This window comes from Osmerus mordax, chromosome 10 (genome assembly GCF_038355195.1).
Source record: "Osmerus mordax isolate fOsmMor3 chromosome 10, fOsmMor3.pri, whole genome shotgun sequence".
NCBI lineage: Eukaryota > Metazoa > Chordata > Actinopteri > Osmeriformes > Osmeridae > Osmerus > Osmerus mordax.
The window spans coordinates 1646627-1670846 of NC_090059.1; the positions used below are offsets into that span (position 1 = coordinate 1646627).

The window sequence follows — 24220 nt, forward strand, 5'->3', positions numbered from 1 at the left end:
GCCTCTGCCACCCTCTCCAGGGCCTTCCAGTCAGACACTGAACCCTCCACACTGAGATGCTGTGTGTCAGAATGCTCTCTATGTTACAGCGGTCCCAGGAGAGGTTCTCAGACATGTGGACCCCCAGGAACTTGAAGCTAGGCACACACTCCACCTCTGCCCCATCCATGTGGTTGAGGGGTTCTTCCTCGTCCGCCGGTAGTCCAAGGGGATCTCCTTGATCTTCTGGGAGCTGAGGTCAAGATGGGTGTCAGAGCACCGCATCGCCAGGTGCTTCTCCTTCCTGGAGGCCATCTCATGGTTGTCTACCATCAGGCCACTGGCTGGTGTCACCCAACTTGATCATGGTATTCCAGCCGTGAATAGGTGTGCAGCTCTCAGCCATACGGTTATTTATGAGTCTAATGAAACGATCAGTCAACAATGATAAAAATCTAGTTTAATAGTTCAAAAAAACAAACAAGATTCAACATGGCCCAGATTTAAGAAATGGGGGTATTATGATAATGGGATATTTATTATGTTGATGGCACAGACGTATGTACAGTTATGTCAACTTATGTCTAGGTGGGGGACTTTAAACTCCTTTTAAAGTAGGTCCTAAAATCATAAATGAATCACAGCACACTGATCCACACCGAGTTCCACCGAGTCCTAATTAACGGCTGTGGTAGAATACACAACACTACTGTGCATGCTACACATTACATGCTAAGAGACAGCAGGATGGAACTACAGGTGTCACACACTCTATTAGAGAATGTAATTCATTGGAACAGCTAGGCATTAGACTAATCTCATCTGTGAGAGGAATTAATAGATTTTAGGAGAAGAAATGACAAAGGAATACAGAAAAAACGCAAATCATAAGTAAGGCAAAGTCTGAAACATTCAGTAAAGTACAACAAATATCTGCAATTCATTTATAACAACCATATGACAATAAACCTAGGGGTATTGTACAGACAGATATGTAGAAGGCGGCCAGGTAAGAAGTACCAGCAGCTCAGGTCTCATGTCTGATCAGACACAAGGAGAAGGGGAGGCAATAGATGTATTCAATGGGGTCTTTGACTGTTGATCCCAGTAAAGAAGAAACTGTAATTTGGCAGTCACACTAATCACACACATGCCCACATCCACTCCACCTTAGCATGCATGGTCTGATTGAGGATCAGCTAGAACTCATCAAGCAACCAAGCTGATTAACCCCTTTGGAGTACAGTGAGACAGACAGCTGATGAAGCAAGTGTGAGACAGGTCAGAGAGGGAAGGTGGAAAGAGCAGAAAGAGAAACAGAACTAAACATAAGGCCTGCATGTGACTATACAAACTGGCTACAGTATTACCATTCAGGAAACGGAACAAAAACATGTCATATTCCAAATCTACAGAACGAACTAGAGTGGATATCTGTACATCTATTAACAAAAGCATCCAGGAGTACAGCCCTGTTTGAGCTCCAGAGAACACAAGCCATGAAGATACAGTATTTACTACCAGGCACCTACACTCAACAGTTACTGGATAGACAAGGCAGAGAACAACTCTGAGGCACTTATATTAGAAAGTTTTAGTACAATAACAATAATAATAATAATGACATAATTGACAGTGGTCTCCATTCAACCCTGAGAAAATATTATGTCTGTTGGCCAACAGCCATAATAGCCCTGCGTATTGATGTATGTGTGTGTGTGTGTATGCTCCAGACCATGAAGAAATTGAATTTTCTTGTTACACAGGTTTCATAAAGCATGCAGATCAATTTGATTGGGAAACAAGACTTTGGATTAACCAAACACAAACATTTGCACGCGCACGAACACACGCACACACACACACGCACACACACACAGAGACAAAGACATAGACAAACCCACAATAACAAAGACACACACACCTCCCAAGGCCACATTTCAGCAGTGAAAAGGTCTCTTGAGACCTATAGAAAGGGGCTGTGGGAATCTCTTCTACTCCACAGCAGAGCTGTTCTCAGGTTATAGGAGTGTAGATGCTTTCAAAGAGGAAGACAGAGAGCAGGCAGGGCTCACACTGATCTGACATCAGTGTCTATCCAGCGTTTATTTGCTACTGTCCTTGTAACCAGCATCATGATTCAGTCCCTCCTATAGGTAGCCTATACTGGCCTCAGAAGAAACTCTCAGTCCATCATTCGTCAACAGGGAGTAAAAACCAAATAAAAACATTGAGACCACAAAAGGGGAATCTTGCAGATCCTCATGGTCGCTCTATGACCCTCTCTCAGAGGTCAACCTCTCTCAGGTCTGCTTCAGGTCTCTCAGGTCACTGGAGCATGAGCTGTTTCAGGTTGTCATGGAGAATGGTGTCCTTGACATCCCGAAATACCAGGCGTATGTTCTCCGTGTTGATGGCGGTGGTGAAGTGGTGGTAGAGGGGCTTCTGTGTCGTGTCACGCCGTTTCCCCCGGAAACAGTCCACCAGGAACTTCTGCACTTCCGGCAGGCTGCTTTCCGGCCCGGTATACTCTGGGAAGTAGTCCCTGAGAGGAACGCTCTGCACCTTCTCCTCCAGCAGGTCCGTTTTGTTGAGGAAGAGGATGATGGACACGTTGCTGAACACACGGTTGTTGACGATGGTCTCGAAGATGTTGAGAGACTCTTGCAGGCGGTTGGTTTCCCGGTCCTCCATCAGCACCTAAACAGAATAAAGTCACATCCTCATGAGGGAACTGACTTACTGAATCCGAAAGAGAACAAAAACACAACGATGATATGCACAAAAGGTAAGATCCACATCAGCTACATAAATGATCATGAAGTTCTAGATGACTGTCTGAATGATCACTTTTTCATGCGGAAGGACGTGTGATGTGAGGGTGCAGGGTGTGAGAAGGTGTGTTTACCTGGTCGTATTCAGAGGAAGATACGAGGAAGAGGATGGACGTGACGCAGTCGAAGCACTCGAACCAGCGTCTCCTCTCTGAGCGTTGGCCCCCCACATCCACCATCTTGAAGGGCACGTTCTTGATCTCAAAGTCGTACTCGTGGATGCCCTTGGTGGGCTTCCGGGCCAGCAGAACATCCTGCTGGCTGGGAATGTAGTTCTGGTGGGGGAGGGAGGGAATGTAAAGGGTTTGTAAGAAAATGTCTACAGAATGCCCCAAAAGAAAACATATGGACACACATTTCCATTATCACTCATTATCTTTGCTACAAAACACACAGATAAGACTTACCGGCTCACCAAGTTTTTCTACATTGTCCAAGAAATATTTAACAGACTCCCCCTGTGACAAAGGGAGAAAACATCATTCTTTACAGCACATAAACAGGCCTAACACTGCATTACATAATATTGTTTAGAACCTAAAAATATTCTGTTTGGATTGTAGACAATGAGGAACCAGCTTCTAAATGATGTGTCAGATTCTTCAACACATTAAAAAAGGCAAAAGACTGTTTAGCACAGATTTAAATGGCAAATAAACCTGATCTGCTTATTTCAAAAAGGGAAGTTAACCTTTTAGGCAACCCTCCTTATCACTGTGATTACGCATAACAGGAGCATGTGTGTTTGGTGTTTCCCTAACATAGAACCGTAGGACATATAAGATGTATTTCCATGCTGTTTCTGACAGAGGACTGCATGCCCAGACACGAGACTCAACACTGCCAAGACTGGGTTACATTCCACCCTATGCCTGTTTATGTATCAGGCTGCACTCTCACACTGCTAGTTTAAAACCTCGGACACAACTAGCTAACAATCAAACAGACTGAAAAACTGCGAAAAAAGAACACAAAAAACACAGAAAACGTTGTTCTGTTGGTGTGGGGCAGCTTCAGGCTGTCTAACTCAATATCACCGTGGGAGGTTCACAGAAAAATGCAGAATATTCATTCTGGTATCACAGCTGTTATAGTGCAAGTCTGACTATTTCCTGTCTGCTCATGATCCTACCACTTTGTTCCCTTCCCTGGCCGTACTTTTGAGGACTCTGGTACTCACCGTACCTGAAAAACCTGTGTGAGTCTGTGGAAGTGGCTAGGGTTGCACAGGGGAGGGGCTAGGAGGCAGCAGGGCCTCAACCTGGCTGTTCTGGACCCTCCCCCCGCCCTGCTCCTACTCAGGGGTTACAGCTAGGAGCACACTTAGCTGGATTTCACCAACAGCTATTGCCTGACAAAGCAAAACTGAAACTTACGCTGGTTTCATAACTTCTCCAATCGCTTTATGAGCCTGACCACAGCAAATATATATTAGACTTCCTGAAGACTGATCTAGTCTGTGACATGATCAGATATTGTCCTCTGGATTCTTCACAGACATTAAGGGTATAGCGGTCGTTGTGATATCACTCACACACATTTCAGAAGCACTGTGTTTTACATACCACTAAAACCATAAATATTTGCTCTAGTTGTTGAGGAAGGTGTCACTGTGTAGTTAGTCTATGAGATGTGTCAGTGTGGCTATATTCATACATCACCTAATGTGTATTTGCCTCTGAACCTGAATGTATCTGTATGATGTGTGTGTTGTGTTTGTTAAGTTTTGTTTGTAAGCAGAAAGCAGTTTAACTCCAGATCAACATTCCAACTCAGATCACACTCCTCCATTCCCAACTAGCAGCAAGCTGTGTGCGAGCGTGTTTATGGTGTTTAAGTGTCTTGATGTCGTTTAGTAACCTGTTTGTTCAATTGAGTGAACAATTTTAAACATTTAAGTAACTGAGTGTTCTAGTATGCTGTATCATTGCAATTCACATATACTCTTTCCCCATAATCCCTTTAGCGAAGCTGTCGGAAGCCGGAACACAAGGAGGTGAGACTGAGGTATAAACAGGAAACAGGCTGAATCACGTGCCTGAGCACACACACACTAAGACACAGACAGTCCGTGAGTGAGACGGAGAGAAAGAAAGCGAAAGACAAGCAAGTGAGAGGCCAGGAACGACAAAAAGTCAGTTGAACTGTCCCTTCATTAACAGTGTGCGGATGTCCTCGAAAAAAAAAATATATATTCCTGCATTATTCTGAGAGTACATGTTTCTAAAAAGTACAAAAAAAAGAAAGAATAAGATAGTGTGTGTACTGACCAGCTGGAACTCCCTGCGGCGGTCATAAGCGTTCTGTATCCCTGTGTCAGCCCACAGAGCCTGGATGGAGGGCAGGTACTGCAGGAACACACTCTTCTCCACCTGGCCCTGGGCCATCATCGCTGACCTGGTGTCGAACGCCATCAAACTGGCCCCATGAGTGTGATTGTCAGGGCATCCCCAGGGAATGTGTAGCTTCTCCCGCGCATCCACCAACACACGCACTCCTGGAGGAGTCACAGGTGTTAGACTTGAACTACACACACACACACAATTCTCTCTTAACAATCCATTGCAACCCTCCTAGACGAGGAAAGTTTAAAATGGGATGGACACAATGTCTGAACTCTAAAACTGAAGAATTATAAATATGGCGAATGAAACCCGGACCTGGAAGGGGTTGCCTAACAGTTCACCCAAACTGTGTGTTTGTACCATTACTCTATTGACCAATTTTTTCAAGAAAAAGAGGCTGTTTGATGGTTCTGCCAGGGAGGAACTGATTGGTTGTACTTTAAAGACAGTCAAGCCATCAATGTGTAGTCTAAGCTCTTTAAGAAACGTAACTTTCAGATCATCACTCAAAATGGGCCTGTTAGATGTTACAGATGCATTTTACGTCTGAGTTTAGATAAAACTTCAAACTTGAAAAAAGTAACTTCAGTAGATTAGACTAAACAATCGGTCGATTTTCAGTCATTTATTGTAGTATTATTATTGTTGTTATCTTTACCTTTGATAACATTGCTGTAAATAGTAGCTCGGAACTCCTCTCTGGCTTGTTGGTCGAAGTCCTGTCCGTGTATTATCCGCATTTGTTTTAGGAAAGTAGACTTGCCGCTTTCGCCAGCGCCCAACAATAAGATTTTTACAAGTCGCTTTACGTATGTTTTATCCCGGGAGAGACATTTGTCGATTTCTTTAGATTTTCTTAGCTGCTCCACCTCGGTACTATTGAGGAGGCAGGCAGGGAAACACACATTTAACACGGACCTGGATGGCAGGAAATCCGCCATGTTCGAACAAACTTCATCGATGCAGAGCAGGCGGCAGAGACCGTGCGCGCTCGTGTGAAGCGTGGAAACGCCGCTCTCTGTCTGTCTATCTGGGGCCAAGCCCCACTTCTTCACGGGAGCCACTCTACCAAACAAATATTTAAGATACAAGTAACAAATCTCTATAATTGGATCTTTCTTCATGCGAAATCAGATTTCAGTTAGAATAAATTAAGATGTTTTCATAATGATGTGGTACAGCATTTTCGTACAGCCAATAGATGACAGGCCTACTTGCAAACATGGCCTAACGCGTTAAAGCACATACAGAGATAGGCTATTATAAATAATTGTGTTTTTGTGTAACTACGCTGTAGTTTCTAATTACCAAAGCTATCAAATGTCGCCATCTTTCGGTCAAATTGCGTAGATGAGCAACATGGTCGTGGCTTATAGCCTATTTATAAGGGAATACAACTTATGTTGGATTTTCCTTCTATTCTAATCGATGAGCCCTTCATGCCACCCATGCTAACAGTTGTAGAGTTACCCCCCCCCCCCCCCCCCCGTTGCAAATGTTAATGTCCAGTCCACATTGCGGGCTGGTTTCTGACGCAATGAAAAACATTTAAATCACAGAGTAAGTAGTTGGAGTTTACGACGCTAGGGTTGCACTGGCAGCAGCAAAAGGAAGGATCGGGGGGTCAGGTGGCTGAGCGGTGAGGGAGGTTGCTGGTTTGATCCCCGGCTCTGCCAAATGACGTTGTGTCCTTGGGCAAGGCACTTCACCCTACTTGCCTCGGGGGAATGTCCCTGTACTTACTGTAAGTCGCTCTGGATAAGAGCGTCTGCTAAATGACTAAATGTAAATGTAAGGATTGAGGCGACGCGTTACCAACATACAGTGGCGGCCTTAGCTTGTGTGGCTTCCCGGGCTGCCCCCCCCCCCCCCCCCCCCTCCCACTGTTTAACCCTAACCCTTAATCAGGCACGGAGCCAGACTTTGTAAACATTCGGGGCTTAGCCCAAACCTAGGATGTATGGGTTTGATGTGGCACAAGCGAAAAATTTTGGCCATTATTTGAGCGCAAAATTGTTTTTTTGAGCTTTATGTAAAATAAACATACCCGTTTTTCAATTGGTAAAACCTGCCCTCCTACATACTTCCGTTCAATTTTGATTTTGCTTCTGTACTAGGTCTGGCCATTCGGTACTTAAGTCAGATTTTTCAGGTTGATTTTCAACCGGCCAATCAGCGAACAAAGGGAGTGGCTGAGAACGATGACGTTGATGTCATGCGCTAGTTTGTGTTGTAGTTCCGTAATGGCGGCGGAGAAAGATGCGAGCTAAGCCATTCGTTCCGTTGTGGCAACACTGCCGAATATCTATAAACTAAAGCCGGAGCCAGAACAAGTTTTGCTGGTGGCCATGATGTTGTGGCACTCCTCCCCACGGGGTTCGGGAACAGTTTGATTTTCCAGCTACGGCAGCAAGCTCTGTTACAGTAGTGGTGAAGGAATTGGCTAAGGCGAACGTTAGCGATTGGTTATGGCAGATCAGAGTGATCTGGGCGATCCAATAGTTTTAAACTTCAACAGAGTACCCGCCTACAAGGAAATCAACGCTTGTCAATGGAGCGAGGCCAGACTCTCTGTACAAATGAAATGTTCGAGAGTCTGGTTAGGACCAGGCTAATTACTCCGGCCATGCTCCCATCCATCCTCTCTGACGCGCATCGTTACGGTAGGACCGCCTGGCCCAGCTATCGGTAGCCTATCTGAGAAAACTTTTTGAAAAAGACGGGCTATGGACCCAACCAACTCTATTTGGGAGGGGAGAACTCCCTCACATGGTACAACCCATGCAGAGGCTGAGGTGTTAGAATGCGGAACGTCTGTAGCCTACTTTAAGAGAAGATAGACTAATGTGACAAATGTCAACAACAAAAAAATCCTCGACCGACCCAAAAGTGAAGCGGCCCACCGGGAATCTCCCGATTCTCCCGATTACCCACCCCGGCCCTGGGCACCGTCAACAAAGTGAAGTTTTATAAACATTTTAAGAGCTATTCAACCATTACTCCTAAACTGATTCTATCTAACCCAATAACAATGACATGTTGCACACCCTTTGGTTTGTTCGTTTTCATCTCAAATTGTAATAGCCTATTCATAGTCTTACCATTTTTATTTCAATAACTCCTTGGTCATGTGACTTACAAACCTCAAAGCATTTTCTGACTATCCGTGAATTATCCTTATGCACACCTATTAGATTTTTTTTTTTTTTTTTTTTTTTTTTTCATCTCAGGTTATCTTACATAAATATTTAAAACAAGGGCGATCATGTCAGCGGTGTGGAAGTTTCTGCAGTGTTGGTTCAGCAGAAAATTTCAGGAAGGGGTACGGTGCCAATTAAAAAGTCTTAAAAACAGTATCAATACAATCATACAAAAAATTATAATAGTTTCACGGTAAAAGTCACTTTATTTTTTCAGCCAAGTACATCCAAAATGTTTGGTTTCGGCCCAGAATTTTCATTTTGTTGCATCACTAGTAATAACTATGGGAATTAACAAGAACGGTAGTAGGTTGAATCTAAAATGAATATATAACCTTTTCAAACTAGGCTAGAAAGGTTTAGAAAACATTGTCGAACTTCTAAATCATTGATGGAAGTGTGAGGCTGGGTGTCAGCCTGCCCCAGGGCTGGACTGGGACAAAAAAATGGCCCTGGCATTTTTGCTCAGACCGGCCGACCACAATCGGTCGGACACAACCCACCAGTACACCAAAAGAGTTAAGAGATGTGATTGGAGAAAGATTTATATATATATTAAAGATCCTGTAAAGTGGAATTAAAAACGAGTTTCAAGTTCACCACACCACAGAATAATGTGTTATTAACTACCCATCCAAATTCGAATGAAAAACACAGACAAGTATGTTAAAGTAGGCTTTGAAATCGTATGAAAATCAGCAGTCTTCTCAGACTGAGGGAGCGTGTCGCCTGAAGGAGCTGAAGCTCGGCCCCCTCGCTGGAAGGCGCCCCTCTTTCAAGTAAGCTACCTAGGACCCAGATAATGGACGCTACGTCAAGCCGAACAAAACAGTATAGAATTCGAATTTATTTGTTCAATGAGTGAAACATACAGATGCATATAAATGAAATGTTCCCCTGAGCTGTAACACAGGAGTACAAATTGACACCAGAGACAGCAGACAGTGAGCGCTCCAACTACTTCTAGCACATTAGCTACTATTTCACCAAAATACCATGGTATTTAAGGTAATCAATGGACTATGTACAGGGAGGACACTAAATCTGAAATGTGGTCAAGTGGGATGTTCACGTTCTTTTGGTAGCTTTTCTGGTTTAAGAAAGCATCTTAACAAGTGTCATGTATGCAATTCATTTGATTCTGCAGAAGATTCTTCACAACACCAAAGTACCGTTGACACTTGTAATGCCACTGATATTGAAGTGTAAATTCTAACACAATTTTGAGTAGAATTAACTCTGAAAAATTAACACTGACCAAAGAGTAAATTTAACACTATTTTCGAGTGGGACCAAATATGATCTGAAACAGAGTTAAATTTAACTCTGTAGGTGTTGAATTAACATTCTTGTTTTTACTGTGCATCATTCTACACCGAGTAGCCTAATATCAAGTTAGCGGTTTGCACTAACTCATAGCAGAGATACCTTTGGAGAAGTTATCTAATATAATTATAACAAGCACACAGAACTGAGTGATGAACTGCTGGCGGCGGTGGGTGGTCCAGGTGCGACCGGAGGATGAACGGCCGGGGGGGCGATGCTCGGTACGGCTCCGCGCTGTGCAGAGCCGGCTGTTGGAGTTTATCCGAAGCTTTCCATGAGCGTGGCTCTTCACAAAATCTGTCCACCTATTTTTCCTTTCATTATCAATAGGGAACTTAAATGGTGTTGCAGCGCAGCTGGAGTTCTTGCATCAGGGAAGGTGCAGTTGCGGGTAGTGGGAGACATCCTGAAGCTAGCTAGCTAGCTGATGTAAGCTACAATAACAGTACAGCAGGAGGAGCCATTCAGTGATCTGACTTAGATAGGTCGAAATTACGTATAGGATAGGTAGTTTTTTGGCTCCGCCCATTAAAACCTGATCTGAAAAAGGAAGAGAAACTGTTCTTCAGTCTAACTCCACATTTCATTGTGACAAAGTTTTAGCGCTTTGCACATGCTTTCAGGAACTAATTTCACATGTATATAATGTACTTAGAAGCAAAACATGGAATTTACTTTACAGGATCTTTAAATATCATATTGGCCCCAAGTGTGTCGGCCCACCAGGCATTTGCCCGGTATGCCAGATTACCAGTCCAGGCCTGACCCCACCTCTCATATGCTAAAATCTGGAGTTGCTGGACAGAGTCTCTGCTTGATGGGTCTCACACGTCATTGTGTAACTTACTGATGCATTGCTAGTCATATGTTGATAAGTAAGGATCAAGATGTGGTCTGTTGTTCTACAGATAATAGTTGGGTATAAAGGGGATTGTGAAGCAATGTTCTTTAGATTCTTGATCTCCTGAGAGTTTCTCCTCAGCTCTGGCTTCTCCACTCTTCCTCCTTCCTCACCTCTCACTCTTTATCACTCCGATTTACAATAATCATGGTAGAGTAGGTAAGCTTTAAAGGGGTGATTGACTGTTTTTTGGGGGGGTATTTCACACTGTTCCTTAAGGTCTCCAAATAGGGTATGTAACATTGGTTGGGTTTAAAATGGCCCGGGTGCTGTTCTATGCCTCCTGATAGATCCTCTGAAATTTTCCCGGGAAAAAACACTAGCTTTTCTCGTTTTATGGTATGCTCATTAATATTTAGATGAGCTGCGTGCTGATTGGTTGGTTTTCAACGAGTGAAGCTGGGGAACAAAAACGCAACACGGCCAACAGCACTCACTGAAACACCGAAGGTGGAGACTTGAAATAAAAACGCGCAAATAAATCTATTGTGTCTACACAGTGTTGTGTAGTGTTCAACCAAACTATATCGTGATTCAACTCAGCTTCAGTTAGCTAGCTCTAGACATCTTGCTGAAAAATAACCTGACAAAGATCTGGACAAACATGCATCGTGAATTGTAGATTTACATAACAACACAGGTTATTTATTTGAATGAAACAGTCAGGAACATGAAACAACGTTAGCCAAATTGCCAATAAACTAGGCTAAATCATCACACATTCTACCTATGCTCTTGCGTTAGCAAGCTAAACTAGTTTACATGCCTACAGTCTAGGTGTTTTCGCTATCTAGCTGTTCTTGCATTCCTTGCAAATCAGCGTTAATAAAAAGCATATGAGCTAGAGTCTAGCTAACATTGACTAGACGGGCATGGCTGATGTTTGTCTATACCATAGCGTAGAAGATCTCTGTGCAGTTCGACCCTCGACACATTTGCGCGAATCATTTCACCAAGGACGGTTTTGAAAACCTGGGACAATGTAGCTAAAGCAGGATGCTATGAAGCGGTTGCCGAAAAGAGGTGCGTTCCGACCTTACGTTCATCACAACCGCAAGCTGTAGTATGATTTTGTCGGTAACAGTTATTAGCAATGCTAACGTATCCTGTATCTAGCACCTGCCTTTCTCCAGTTCTTTCAAATAGATAATCTAGACAGGCGTTAGCAATAGGCCAGACTGCTATTTGTTTTCTGGCTATTTTTTCGGAAGCTTCCCTTCTAATGCCGACTACAGCTAGTCTAGCTAGAGTCATTTGCTAAGTAAAATATGTTGATGTGTTTAGAAACGTATTTAGCATTCTACCTATGCAAGATACAGGAGACGTTAGCATTGCTAATAACTGTTACTGACAAAATCATACTGTAGCCTACTTACAGCTTGCGATGAGCGTACGGTCGGAACAGCACATCTTTTCAGGTTCAGCTTCTTAGCAAATCCTGCTTGAAATTGTCCAAGGTTGTCAAAACTGTCTTGGGTGAAATGTTTAGAGCAAATATAATTGAGTGTCGAACTTCGCCGGGATCTTCTCATAGACAAACAGCAGCCATGCCTGTTGAATGTTTGGCTCCTTGGGAAGACTTTGAGTATTAGCCTTCCCTGTACAGCCTGGAACACAGCATTTACGACCGTGGTCCATTTTCAATATCCTTGTTATACTTCAAAACGTTATTCTTTGTAATTGCTTATGAAGGATTCTAATTCTTTGTGTCTATTCGAATATGTAATGATGGTATTCTATGACACAAATATGTGTTCTAGAAAGAGTGGTCTGGAGTCGCAGAGGTCCGATAATATCAGCTTTAATGCAGCAGTTGGAAATCAACAAGTACAGAGCTCTGGGGTTGTCTACGTTTCCCTACCCGCAACAGAGTTTGGGTTGGTTCACGAAGTCCAACTGGCTATCTGTCCCTCCCCAGCATATATTTATACAGTGCTTTTAAAACAGAAAGATGAAAAGAGGGTTGAGCTTGTTCTCTCGTGCATCAGGGAGTTGTTCTTGCCTCCGCGTCCCACCTGCTCGGGTGCCATCTCCACCCAGATCCAAGGTTGTTTCTGAAACTGAAAAGATAGAGACACAAAGAACAGCCTGCTTCCCACACTCAGTGTGAGACCCAATGTTTAAGCCTGGGCACACTTCTAAGTTCATAACTTTAATAAGCACAATGCATAACTTTAATAAGCACAATATATTCTTTAAGACATGCCTCCTTCATAAATCCTGTTGTTATATTCACTCGTGCACAGTGCCCGTGATGCATTCAGTGATTAAAATGCCACACATATTAATAACTGGGATCATAGTTAGTGTCGTGCCTGATATGCAGCTGGTGATTACAGTTCTAGAATATGTGTTGTAATGTATTATACATTCTTTAATCCCTCTTTTGATCTCTGAAAACACCAGAGATCAATCAACATAGCCCGGACCAACCACCGCCTCCTCGTCCTGGTCAGCCAGCCCCAGCAATGGCATTTGGAACCCCTTCGTCGGGTTACCTCAGCCGAGACAATGATCCTGTTACACAGGGACCTGATACATGGGATACAGCAACAGTCATGTTGATATTGATATAGCACACTCTTAAGTAAAATAGCGGAAACCTTCTTAGTCCAGTACAATTCTAGTGTGGTCAAGCAGTATCACTCTTGGCCTAGTCGTAACCCTCTTTTCCGGACTCTCACATTCGTAGCAATAGCAAAAGGTTCACTGGCCCTTCTCCACCAACTCCTGCAACGTACAACTGGATTCTGGAGCAGCACAACACATGCTCCACTGGTACCACGTACTTCCTTTCCCCAGCACCCTTAGGGCGTGCAAGGTTCTCTCGATGACCTTGAATGGTCCTGTCCATAAATGTACAACAGGCTTCCCCGAACATCTGATGATGTATTGGGGCAGGTGGGACAGGGTCTTCAAGGGGAAGGGGGGGGCAGACCACTCATAGGTCTGATGAGGCATAGGGGCAGATGGGGCAAGGTCTCCAGGGGAATGGGGCCTTAGAACAGGGGTTAGGTAGTCAGACCCGCCGGTCTGACTCGTCCTGAGGCAGAAAAGAGTTACAGTCCCAGCATCACCTTATCTCCCATGATCAAGCAGTAACTGAGTCAAATGAGATGCGAACAGTCGAACACCAATGATTAAACACAGATATTGAAATCAAGAACCCATTTAAGGATTTAAAGTGGATATTTTAAAGTTCAAATAAATCCCTCCTTTCACACCCTTTTAGGGTGTGACAACAAACACAAATTTAAAAATATCCCATTACTGATTACACAATGTTGGCATACAAATCAACAATAATGATGAGACTATGCAGCGTTATGGCCAAGTGGTGAGGATACACTGGACACAGTGGGAAAACCCTAATGATGTTATAGGGGAAAACCCACCGTCACTCCACAGAGTGGACATTCGACATCCATGTATCCACGGCAGACCTGGACATGCTCACAGGCCCCCTTCACCACATACATACAACTTCAGCCAAGCTTTTAGAATTGTAATAAAATAAAATAAATTCGAAACAAATAGAAAAACCAGAAATTAGACAGGATATTTTAAAGTTGTCATAAGATCCCTCCTTTCATTGATAACTTTAATCAATACCCAATCTCCTCGTTTGACTCCTCCACTCTTTGGTTTACTGCTTCACCTGGAACAGAATTTAGCAGAAGACATCTCTTTTCTAGTTAGCATTTTTTATAAAATTGGTTAACCATTTGATTCGCCTCTTCATCATGCTATGTGAAAGGTTTAAGTTGTGGTATTACATATGATCTCCAATAAATCAATTCAAATGGTGTTATGCATCTGGTATAGGACTGGGAAATATTTCAATTCACTGTAAACATATCTATATAATTAGCAGGCAGTATTGACCCTTCAGTTTTCTTATTGTTGAGCAAACACAAGAAACAGCATCTAATAAGACAGTATCATCATTTGATAGTCAACTCCTATTAGTCATGCCTAGAAATTACAATCTGTTTCTTTGTTCCCTTCTTTAGAAAATCAACTGTTAGTCTAATTTCTTTCACTTCAAAAAACCTTTTCTGTCTTTTAAAACAGTTAAGTTTAAGACCAATATTGTTTTAGATTCTCAATTTTACCAAATCACAGCTCTTTTTATCAAAGATATGATCAAAGCAATTTTCATTATGCCAAACCAGAATCCGTATGCTTCTTAAATGAAATATAAACCAAATAATGTTCTTAATGTAGCTATTAACCAAACATTTTTCCCAACTATATTTTCTATAAAGGTCAGATAGGTAGAACTTCATAACTCGTTTTGCTGCAGTTCAAAACGAGCCAATTAGCTCAAACCATCATAACCACAATTTATCAGACTTGATGAGTCTTCCCAAATTATTTCAGAACTGTATGTTATAATAACCCTCTTCATAATACAACATTATCACAGCCTAACTGTTTATCCCAAACAGTATGCCAGGCTCCGATAAAACTCTCAAATAAAACTTAAAACCAAATTACAATTAAACTCCAAATAAAAGTACATTTAGTTATTTTCTCTTTCTCATTTTTAACCAAATTATATCTAATACCTTTATCAAAACTCTTAAAAACCCTAGATTTTACTATTTTGACTTAAAATGTTATCCATATACCTTTCCAATTGCTTCCTCATAATTATTCACATACATTTCCTCAAACCATTCTTTGACCAACACAGCTGTTTAGCGTTTACCGTCTATTCACTTAATTTTGCTCTAGTATAACTCTTCCAATTGTATTAGAACCTATTTATAAACCAGGGGTATACCCTCTGGGATAACCTCTGTAAGATCTCGACGTAACTGACTCTTTTAGCCCCCACCTTTCTCCAACTCTCCTCGGGATTTCTTTAACTTCTTGGTCAAAGGAAAAAACACACCACACTCCTCTCTATTTTTATTAAACTCAATCTGACTCCACACAAATAGACAGTATTCAGAGATTCTAACCCTTGGAGAGGACTCTAACCTCCCTCTGGACAAAGACAACGAATTTAGGGACTCTAACCCCTGGAGAGGACTCCAACCTCCCCTTGGACAAGACAACGAGTTTAGGGACTCTAACCCCTGGAGAGGACTCTAACCTCCCCTTGGACAAGACAACGAATTTAGGGACTCTAACCCCTGGAGAGGACTCTAACCTCCCCTTGGACAAGACAACGAATTTAGGGACTCTAACCCCTGGAGAGGACTCTAACCTCCCCTTGGACAAGACAACGAATTTAGGGACTCTAACCCCTGGAGAGGACTCTAACCTCCCCTTGGACAAGACAACGAATTTAGGGACTCTAACCCCTGGAGAGGACTCTAACCTCCCCTTGGACAAGACAACGAGTTTAGGGACTCTAACCCCTGGAGAGGACTCTAACCTCCCCTTGGACAAGACAACGAGTTTAGGGACTCTAACCCCTGGAGAGGACTCTAACCTCCCCTTGGACAAGGACAACGAATTTAGGGACTCTAACCCCTGGAGAGGACTCTAACCTCCCCTTGGACAAGACAACGAGTTTAGGGACTCTAACCCCTGGAGAGGACTCTAACCTCCCCTTGGACAAGACAACGAGTTTAGGGACTCTAACCCCTGGAGAGGACTCTAACCTCCCCTTGGACAAGGACAACGAATTTAGGGACTCTAACCCCTGGAGAGGACTCTAACCTCCCCTTGGACAAGGACAACGAGTTTAGGGACTCTAACCCCTGGAGAGGACTCTATCCTCCCCTTGGACAAGGACAACGAGTTTAGGGACTCTAACCCCTGGAGAGGACTCTAACCTCCCCTTGGACAAGGACAACAAATTTAGGGACTCTAACCCCTGGAGAGGACTCTAACCTCCCCTTGGACAAGGACAACGAGTTTAGGGACTCTAACCCCTGGAGAGGACTCTAACCTCCCCTTGGACAAGGACAACGAGTTTAGGGACTCTAACCCCTGGAGAGGACTCTAACCTCCCCTTGGACAAGGACAACGAGTTTAGGGACTCTAACCCCTGGAGAGGACTCTAACCTCCCCTTGGACAAGGACAACGAGTTTAGGGACTCTAACCCCTGGAGAGGACTCTAACGTCCCCTTGGACAAGGACAACGAATTTAGGGACTCTAACCCCTGGAGAGGACTCTAACCTCCCCTTGGACAAGACAAAACACAAAAACGGTTGATTTCCCACCACTGTTGGTTTGACTAGGTACGATAAAACATAGTAATCGTCTAAATTTGGTTCTCAGTTCCGAATAGCAGTACTTTGAATTAACAGGTGTCTGCTTACCTTTTTTTTTAATGTTGAGGCCTCTGACGATTACGTTTGTCTCCTCGCACCGGTGTATGGGTCTCTCCCCCGATCCGTCGGTCGGGCCGGAACCCTCTGGACTCCCTCTTTTCAGCGTCGGGGTCACCAGTTGAAGGATTCTAATTCTTTGTGTCTATTCCAATATGTAATGATGGTATTCTATGACACAAATATGTGTTCTAGAAAGAGTGGTCTGGAGTCGCAGAGGTCCGATAATATCAGCTTTAATGCAGCAGCTGGAAATCAACAAGTACAGAGCTCTGGGGTTGTCTACGTTTCCCTACCCGCAACAGAGTTTGGGTTGGTTCACGAAGTCTAACTGGCTATCTGTCCCTCCCCAGCATATATTTATACAGTGCTTTTAAAACAGAAAGATGAAAAGAGGGTTGAGCTTGTTCTCTCGTGCATCAGGGAGTTGTTCTTGCCTCCGCGTCCCACCTGCTCGGGTGCCATCTCCACCCAGATCCAAGGTTGTTTCTGAAACTGAAAAGATAGAGACACAAAGAACAGCCTGCTTCCCACACTCAGTGTGAGACCCAATGTTTAAGCCTGGGCACACTTCTAAGTTCATAACTTTAATAAGCACAATGCATAACTTTAATAAGCACAATATATTCTTTAAGACATGCCTCCTTCATAAATCCTGTTGTTATATTCACTCGTGCACAGTGCCCGTGATGCATTCAGTGATTAAAATGCCACACATATTAATAACTGGGATCATAGTTAGTGTCGTGCCTGATATGCAGCTGGTGATTACAGTTCTAGAATATGTGTTGTAATGTATTATACATTCTTTACTTAGAAGTAGCCTACACACAGAGCAGCGCGCAGCTAAACTAGCATCGAAGATCTACTCTACCTCGGACTGGGCAAGAACACCAATGGGCTGGTCTGGATGTACATTTTGGGGCGTGATTAAGATACAGATCAGAGGCAAAAAAGGCGGTCCCCGGACTGACGTCAGTCCGGTGGCTTTGTTGAAAAGCTAGCGTTTTACAGCCAAATGTTTTCATTTGGAGATTTGCATAGGAAAGAGGTGTCAATGGACGTTGAGGTTCACTGTATGTTCATTTTACCCACCGAACTGTCGTTATTCAACTATGACATGGTAAAATCGTTTTTGCAATCAATCACCCCTTTAAGCCTTCAATGTGTAACATGTTTGCCTTGTAAATTGATCAAATTCATTTGCAATTTTATTAAATATCTATTTTTTTTAACCTTACTTTGACCATTCTTGCTCTGGTTCAACCCATAGAGTCAAATAACTGCCATTCCGACATGTTTGGTTAGTATTAATACACTGTTCAGTTGACCCCTCTTCCTTTAAACCTAGGGTATTAGTTTTGGTTGTTTGGCCAAAATTAAAACCCCTTACATATGTGTAATGTTGTCAGGCAACTAATAGGGTGACATAATAAAGTCTTTCAAATGCCAGTACCAGTCCGTTACTATTCTGTGCCACATTCTGACGCCCCAAACCAACAAATATTCCAGACAGCGTTCCTTCCACTTATGGCTGCTAGGTTGCTTGTGTTGTGCAGTACTTTATGTCAAGTGTGCATGGCGTCTTTGTTGGAGTTGTGAAACGTCTGTACTCTGATTGGTTTTACGTATCCTTACGCACTCAAAAATTGACCTTTTTAACCTGGAGTGACAGCAGAATATCTAAGAGACATGAAGATAGGACATGCTCTGCTCCATGCCATTACTGTTGAGGACACTCAACAAGAACTGAAGTCTCCATCGCCATGACAACCATGATAATCTCAGTGCCAGATATGGAAAGATTTGATTGAGATGTAAAGGGGGGAGGGGGCACTGAAAGGGTGAGAGATAACAAGAAGAAAGTGAGAGATAGAAAAAGAGGAAAGGGGAAAAAGATGATAAATGCTCATCTCCAATCAGTCAATAAATAAAGGCGTACTGCTAGTTTATGTACGCTTAGTATAGATAGTCCACATATTTAAATTTTAGGTATATGTTTATTGTATGCACCTTCCTGCCAAAGCAAATTCCTTGTCTGTGCAAACTTTCATGGCGAATAAATCCCATTCTGATTCTGAATAAAACTGAATATGAACGAATAATGACCTTGCCTTCCTCTCCATTCTTTGAGCAGCATCTCAGATGGCTGTACACTTCTGAAAGCAATGGGACAGTCCAGAATGTTCTGCCAGGTCAGATGTCTGACAAACAGCCACTGGAGAGATTCGTCTAGAGAGAACTCAAACAGGAAGAACTGCCTATATGTACATGTGGAATGTCCTCTTCTTTGGCACAACTTCAAATCCTTAATGCTTTAGAGTAGGTCTGCGTAAGTCTGCAGCATCACATCCTGGACCACAGTCAGCCTGTAGAAGACCTTGAGGAGACTTAGTTAGGGCTTCTACATGGATTAGGTCTACTGTTTACTGAACCTGACTAATGAAGAAGAACATGATAATAATATTGAGTTGAATTGGTTAAGCTCACCAGTCTAAATACCACCCACCTGCACCATCAGAGAGCTAGCTTTACGGTGGCATATCTAGCATAAAATAACTTGATGCCCATCATCTACTAACAAGGGGTTTATTTGTAACAAGGAGGGCTACACTACAGGTACATTTGAATTTGTGGTCCTGCTCCTCTCAACTGATTCCTATATCCGTCTAACCAAAGTCCTAGGTGGGTTCAAGTCTAAATTTCCACATAAATTTGCGTGCAACCTATGTATGCATTGTCAATTGTGAATCACTATGGAGCACTTCTGTCTGTGGAGATCCTACCCTCAGGGGAGCTGTGGTACAGGAATCCCCCTCCATTGTGATGCTAGAAACACTTCTGGCGTCTGGCGCTAACTTGTGGTGATGTAGGGGTGATGAAGGGGTGAACCGCTGCCGAATTCAAAGGAACCTGAGTGCATTCTCTGAAAGCACAATCCATTCATTAACTCACTGTGGACAGAATAAAGCAGCCTGTACACTTACCACACACCATCATCCCCGACAAATCAGAGCATTTGGAAAACGTAATTCTTCACACCTGCTCCCTCAGATAGTGATTAGTGTCCAGAGAATGATCTGTCATGTATGATTAATGTGGTCATGGCAACCCCTCTCATGAAGGATGCAGAGGTGTCACACACAGATTGAAACACACAAGCTCACGATCCAATATTAAATATTATTATATGGCAACGACAGTACGAGCGTCCTGATTGGCTAATGGGTAGTCATGCCAGCCGCGTATTCATAGTTTTCACGTGACATCACGTTCCAAGGGACACGCCCCCTGGAGGGCAAAAAAGACTTTCCGCTGCCCACTGCCCATTATAAATTCATACATTTACGTTGAGTCTGAGAGATTCGTTGAAGCATAATGCCGGATAGTTGTTGTGCTATCGGGTGCACTAATTGCAGAAGAGACAAGCCTGGGCTGGGTTTCTACAGAATTCCGCCCGATAAAGAAAATATAGAGAGGAAAAGATTGTGGATTTGTGCCATTAAACAACACTACTTCTGTCTCCGGGGAGGGCATACAATGGCAGCCGTCCAAATATACACGTATTTGCAGCTTCATCAAAGCTAAGCAGTAAAGTAAAGTTAAACGCAAGTATATTAATGATCGTATTTTTAGTAGTGGTGGGCCGTTATTGGCGTTAACGCGCTGCGTTAACGGGAGACTTATCTGGCGATAAAAAGTATCGCCGTTAATCTATTCTCAAAGTTGGGTTGGGAGCTGGGTCTATACTACGCAAGCTATGATGACTTTCACCTTGATATTTTAGCGCGGATGTATACCTAGCCGATTTGCACTGTAGGGGGCGAGAACGAGTCTTCGAACCTGTGTGTATTAAATTATCACATCAAACGTGACGTGCTAACATGGATGCAGCTATGAAGCCGCCTGGTTTGCTTCAGGGAAAATGTATTTTTAAGAAGCTTCCCAATGGAAACCTCGACAAGACTAAGGTTGTTTGCACCTTGTGCTATGCGGAATTAGTTTACTGTAGGAGTTCTTCCAGTGTCAAATACCACCTAAACGCAAAGCATCCCTTAGCTAATGTGGAAGATGCCGGGCCAAGCACTGATGTAGCATAGGGGAAGAGTCGTCGTCAAACTACGATGTTTGAGTGCAACCGAGGCAAGCCCGTCAGCCAAGCTAACTAATCTAATAAACAGTTAACAAACACAAGTACATATTATTGAACATAATTTATTTTCATCACCAATTATGTAGTAGAACAGCTTTCTCAAGCAGTTTGTGATGCATTGCCAGGAGATGAGCTCCTGGTCTAATGCGCCACCTGGCTTGAGAAACCCGTTCTCAAAGACTTACTTTTAGTCATTATTTGGGTAGCACACATGTTCTGAATGCCTTCGGTGGAATTCAAATGAGCCATATTAATCTAGATTAATCTAGATTAACGCCAAAATTACAGTGAGATTAATCTATATTAAAAAAAAGAATATGCCCACCAATAATTTTCAGACATTAAACACATCTTTATGTAATCGGTTTGTTGTGTATCGAGGCGACCAACTGCATTGGTCGTAGTGATAAAGTTAGCTAGTTAGCTAAATAGTTGGGTTGTTGTGTTAAAGCTGCTGGCGATAGCTGAGCTTTCTCCCCTCCAGGTCACCGAGCATGTCACGTGACTGAAAACTATGAATTGACCTCATCGCCGGTCTGCGGTCTGATACCCTGCTCTGACGTCATCTTCAAAATGAGCAATATCGAGTCAGCTGAGTTTGAGACTGACGACATAAACAGCAACAAAGAAATTGTTAACTTTCTAACAGAGTCGTTATTTGTGTTAGAATTAAAGCCATTTTAGCAGAACCGTGTTGCCCGCTTTCTGTCAAAAGTAATTGGTTGCTAGGCAACACCTGAAACACCGTGAGAAGACTTGAGAGCTAACGCTAGCTACAATTAGCCTACTTTTTTTTTTTTTTTACAAAATGAAAAGAGCTAAAAATGCCATATTATAAACAACTTACTAACCTCGACCTTTCGGTCAGTAGGGGCTAAATCCCTCAGAGCGTCATGGACGTCCATAGACGGACGGAGATGGCTGCTGATCTTTGCATGGATGGACGGACGGCGATGCTTTTCAGAGTGCCGTCCCTGATTAGCAGGGACGTCCGTCGCAAGGGGGAGCATAGATTATGGACGGCAATGCTGTTCAGAGTGCATAGAGCATGGACGGCGATGCTGTTCAGAGTATGGAAGGCCAAGTGGGCAAGTATTAAGACGCCCCCGTGTGTCAACCACGCGTAATTGACGCCGACTTTGCACGCAAAGACGGCGTCCATTACGCCGACTTCCATACAAAGACGGCGTCCATTACGCCGACTTCCATACAAAGTCGGCGTCTTTTTCGCCTCAAATTGAACCGTGTCACGTGAAACGTCACAAAGCACGCGTCTAAATAAACGCGTGCTTTTTTGAGACGTGTCTATCAAACCACACGAAATTAACGCCTGGTTTGGCTCAATCAGCGTCTGGTTTTCCAAAATTAAAGTCTGCTTGCTTGAATCTCCGATGGGAAATTACGACAACAATTGTAACATCTAATACGTAAGTAAAGTAGGTCTTAGGATGCTCGTGCGAGCTAGGCTACTATCAAATACAATGTTGGTTAGATAGTTAGCTATTAGTATGAAGTTGGTGGTCACAATTGCAATACTCTGATATAACAATTGGTGCAGAGACAAATAAATGCAGTAATATCAGGCTGGCTGGCTGTCTGTCTGGCTTGGAGCTTTGTGAACTTCCCTTGCACAGCGATTGCGTTGCCTCAGTATATTGTGCGCAAACTTGGTTGGTGGCAATATACAACTGTTGTTAGGCTAATCTTCAAGTCAAGTGTATTTTATTGTCATTTTCAATTGCATTTGGTTGTACATAATAAAAACGAAACAGAGTTTCAAGTTCAAGTCTTTTAATGTCAGATGCACAGACCAACACAGGGTCAGACTGTGCACTGAAATTCTTAGGACAAGACAACGCAAAGCAACCTGGCATAACATGACATATAAGTACTCAGAACAAGTGTCCACCTATGACAAGCTAACATATAATAAACCTCCTAAATAAATACAAAATAAACACTAAACCTATTCCCCCAGGACCATGATGCCATATAAAACAACATATAACAGTAATTGGTGCCAGTGCAAACGTATGTAGCCTACAGTGACAGGACAATATGTACAGTGATTGGAGGTAGCAGTTATGAAGTGATAGGTTCTCGTGCCAATATATTGTGATGCCAATTTGGTGAGCGGTCATCTTCCTTGTATAGACCTAGAAAAATGAAATGCACAGCCAAGGTGACAGAAATAAAGGTTCACCGGCTGTCCTTCACATTCACACACTGTTGTCTTTATACTTAACAGATCATGATGTCCTAAAGGCCCAACTCCTTCTCAGGTCACCTTCTGGCAGGAACCATGCAGCTGGATTTCATTGTGCAACCTGGCCTACCCAAGCTGCTGCTGGGCCCAGGGTTGATTGTAATGGCACACTGGGACTTGCAGATGACCTGAAATACATATTTGTCTTTATGCTGTGTAAGATGTAGGCCTACTGCTTTTAACTTGAGTTGAATGCTATTAAACCCTCCCATGGTCAGCAAACACTAGCCATTGCTCTACTTCAGAAAGGATACTGTTCACTGCTGTATGAGTCAATAGGACATTACCTGAATGACTTGTAGTGATCGGGAGGTTATGCCTGTGCTGATGATGGTATAAACCATGTTAGATTGTTGGCTCTGTGCATTGTTTGGGTCTCCTCTCTCTGTGTTCTGCTTCTGTGTCTTTGGTTCTGTTGCAGGATGGCAGGCAGGTAGAGGAGCTGTCATTGCTGCAAGGGCACACCTGTGACCTGTGCCTTGGTCCTTAATAAGCTGTGCCCTAACAAGCTGGGTCTCTCCATTACTAGCAGGAACATCAAATCTAATCTTCCTATGAACCCAATTAACACAAAATATTGTACACTGCTAATCATCAGCTAACTAAATGGTAGGTGAATAGACAATCAAGCTTGATATGGTATAGTCATGAACTAGCACTGTTCAAAGATGTCCAACCTAAGTTCTCAATGTCAATGTCAGCAGAAAAACACGAAAGAGCAGAAACCTGCTCTCGCAATGCAGTGTTAGTCTACTAATAAAATAATTGTGATAATTTTTCAACTTTCATTTATCTTCATAGCGCCCGCTCACTAGGGATGATTTTCCATAGCAAATTACGCAATGCGCCCTCTACTTTTATGAGGTGACCTGACGCTCAGGTCGTTGACCCTTTAGTGACACCATCTATATGGGTAACACAATT

At 43.1% G+C, this 24220-nt stretch overlaps 1 protein-coding gene across 1 annotated transcript; it reads right to left on the reverse strand.

Annotated features, from left to right (window-relative positions):
• Positions 1–422: 422 nt before the first annotated feature.
• LOC136950167 (guanine nucleotide-binding protein subunit alpha-13-like) lies at positions 423–6141 on the reverse strand. Its single transcript, XM_067244313.1, has 5 exons — positions 5817–6141; positions 5084–5310; positions 3221–3271; positions 2888–3088; positions 423–2679 (listed from the first exon to the last, which is right to left on the reverse strand). The coding sequence occupies exons 1-5, from the start codon at positions 6097–6099 to the stop codon at positions 2308–2310; spliced, it is 1134 nt and encodes a 377-aa protein (XP_067100414.1). The 5' UTR covers positions 6100–6141; the 3' UTR covers positions 423–2307.
• Positions 6142–24220: the final 18079 nt, after the last annotated feature.

What these genes read in the sequence shown, in the direction of transcription:
- LOC136950167 (XM_067244313.1), bottom strand. Translation starts at nt 6,099, where the DNA reads ATGGCGGATTTCCTGCCATCCAGGTCCGTGTTAAATGTGTGTTTCCCT. An exon ending in TTACAGCAATGTTATCAAAG is followed by an intron (nt 5,311 to 5,816) that starts GTAAAGATAACA and finishes TGACTCCTCCAG; the next exon opens with GAGTGCGTGTGTTGGTGGAT. An exon ending in GCCGCAGGGAGTTCCAGCTG is followed by an intron (nt 3,272 to 5,083) that starts GTCAGTACACAC and finishes CCTTTGTCACAG; the next exon opens with GGGGAGTCTGTTAAATATTT.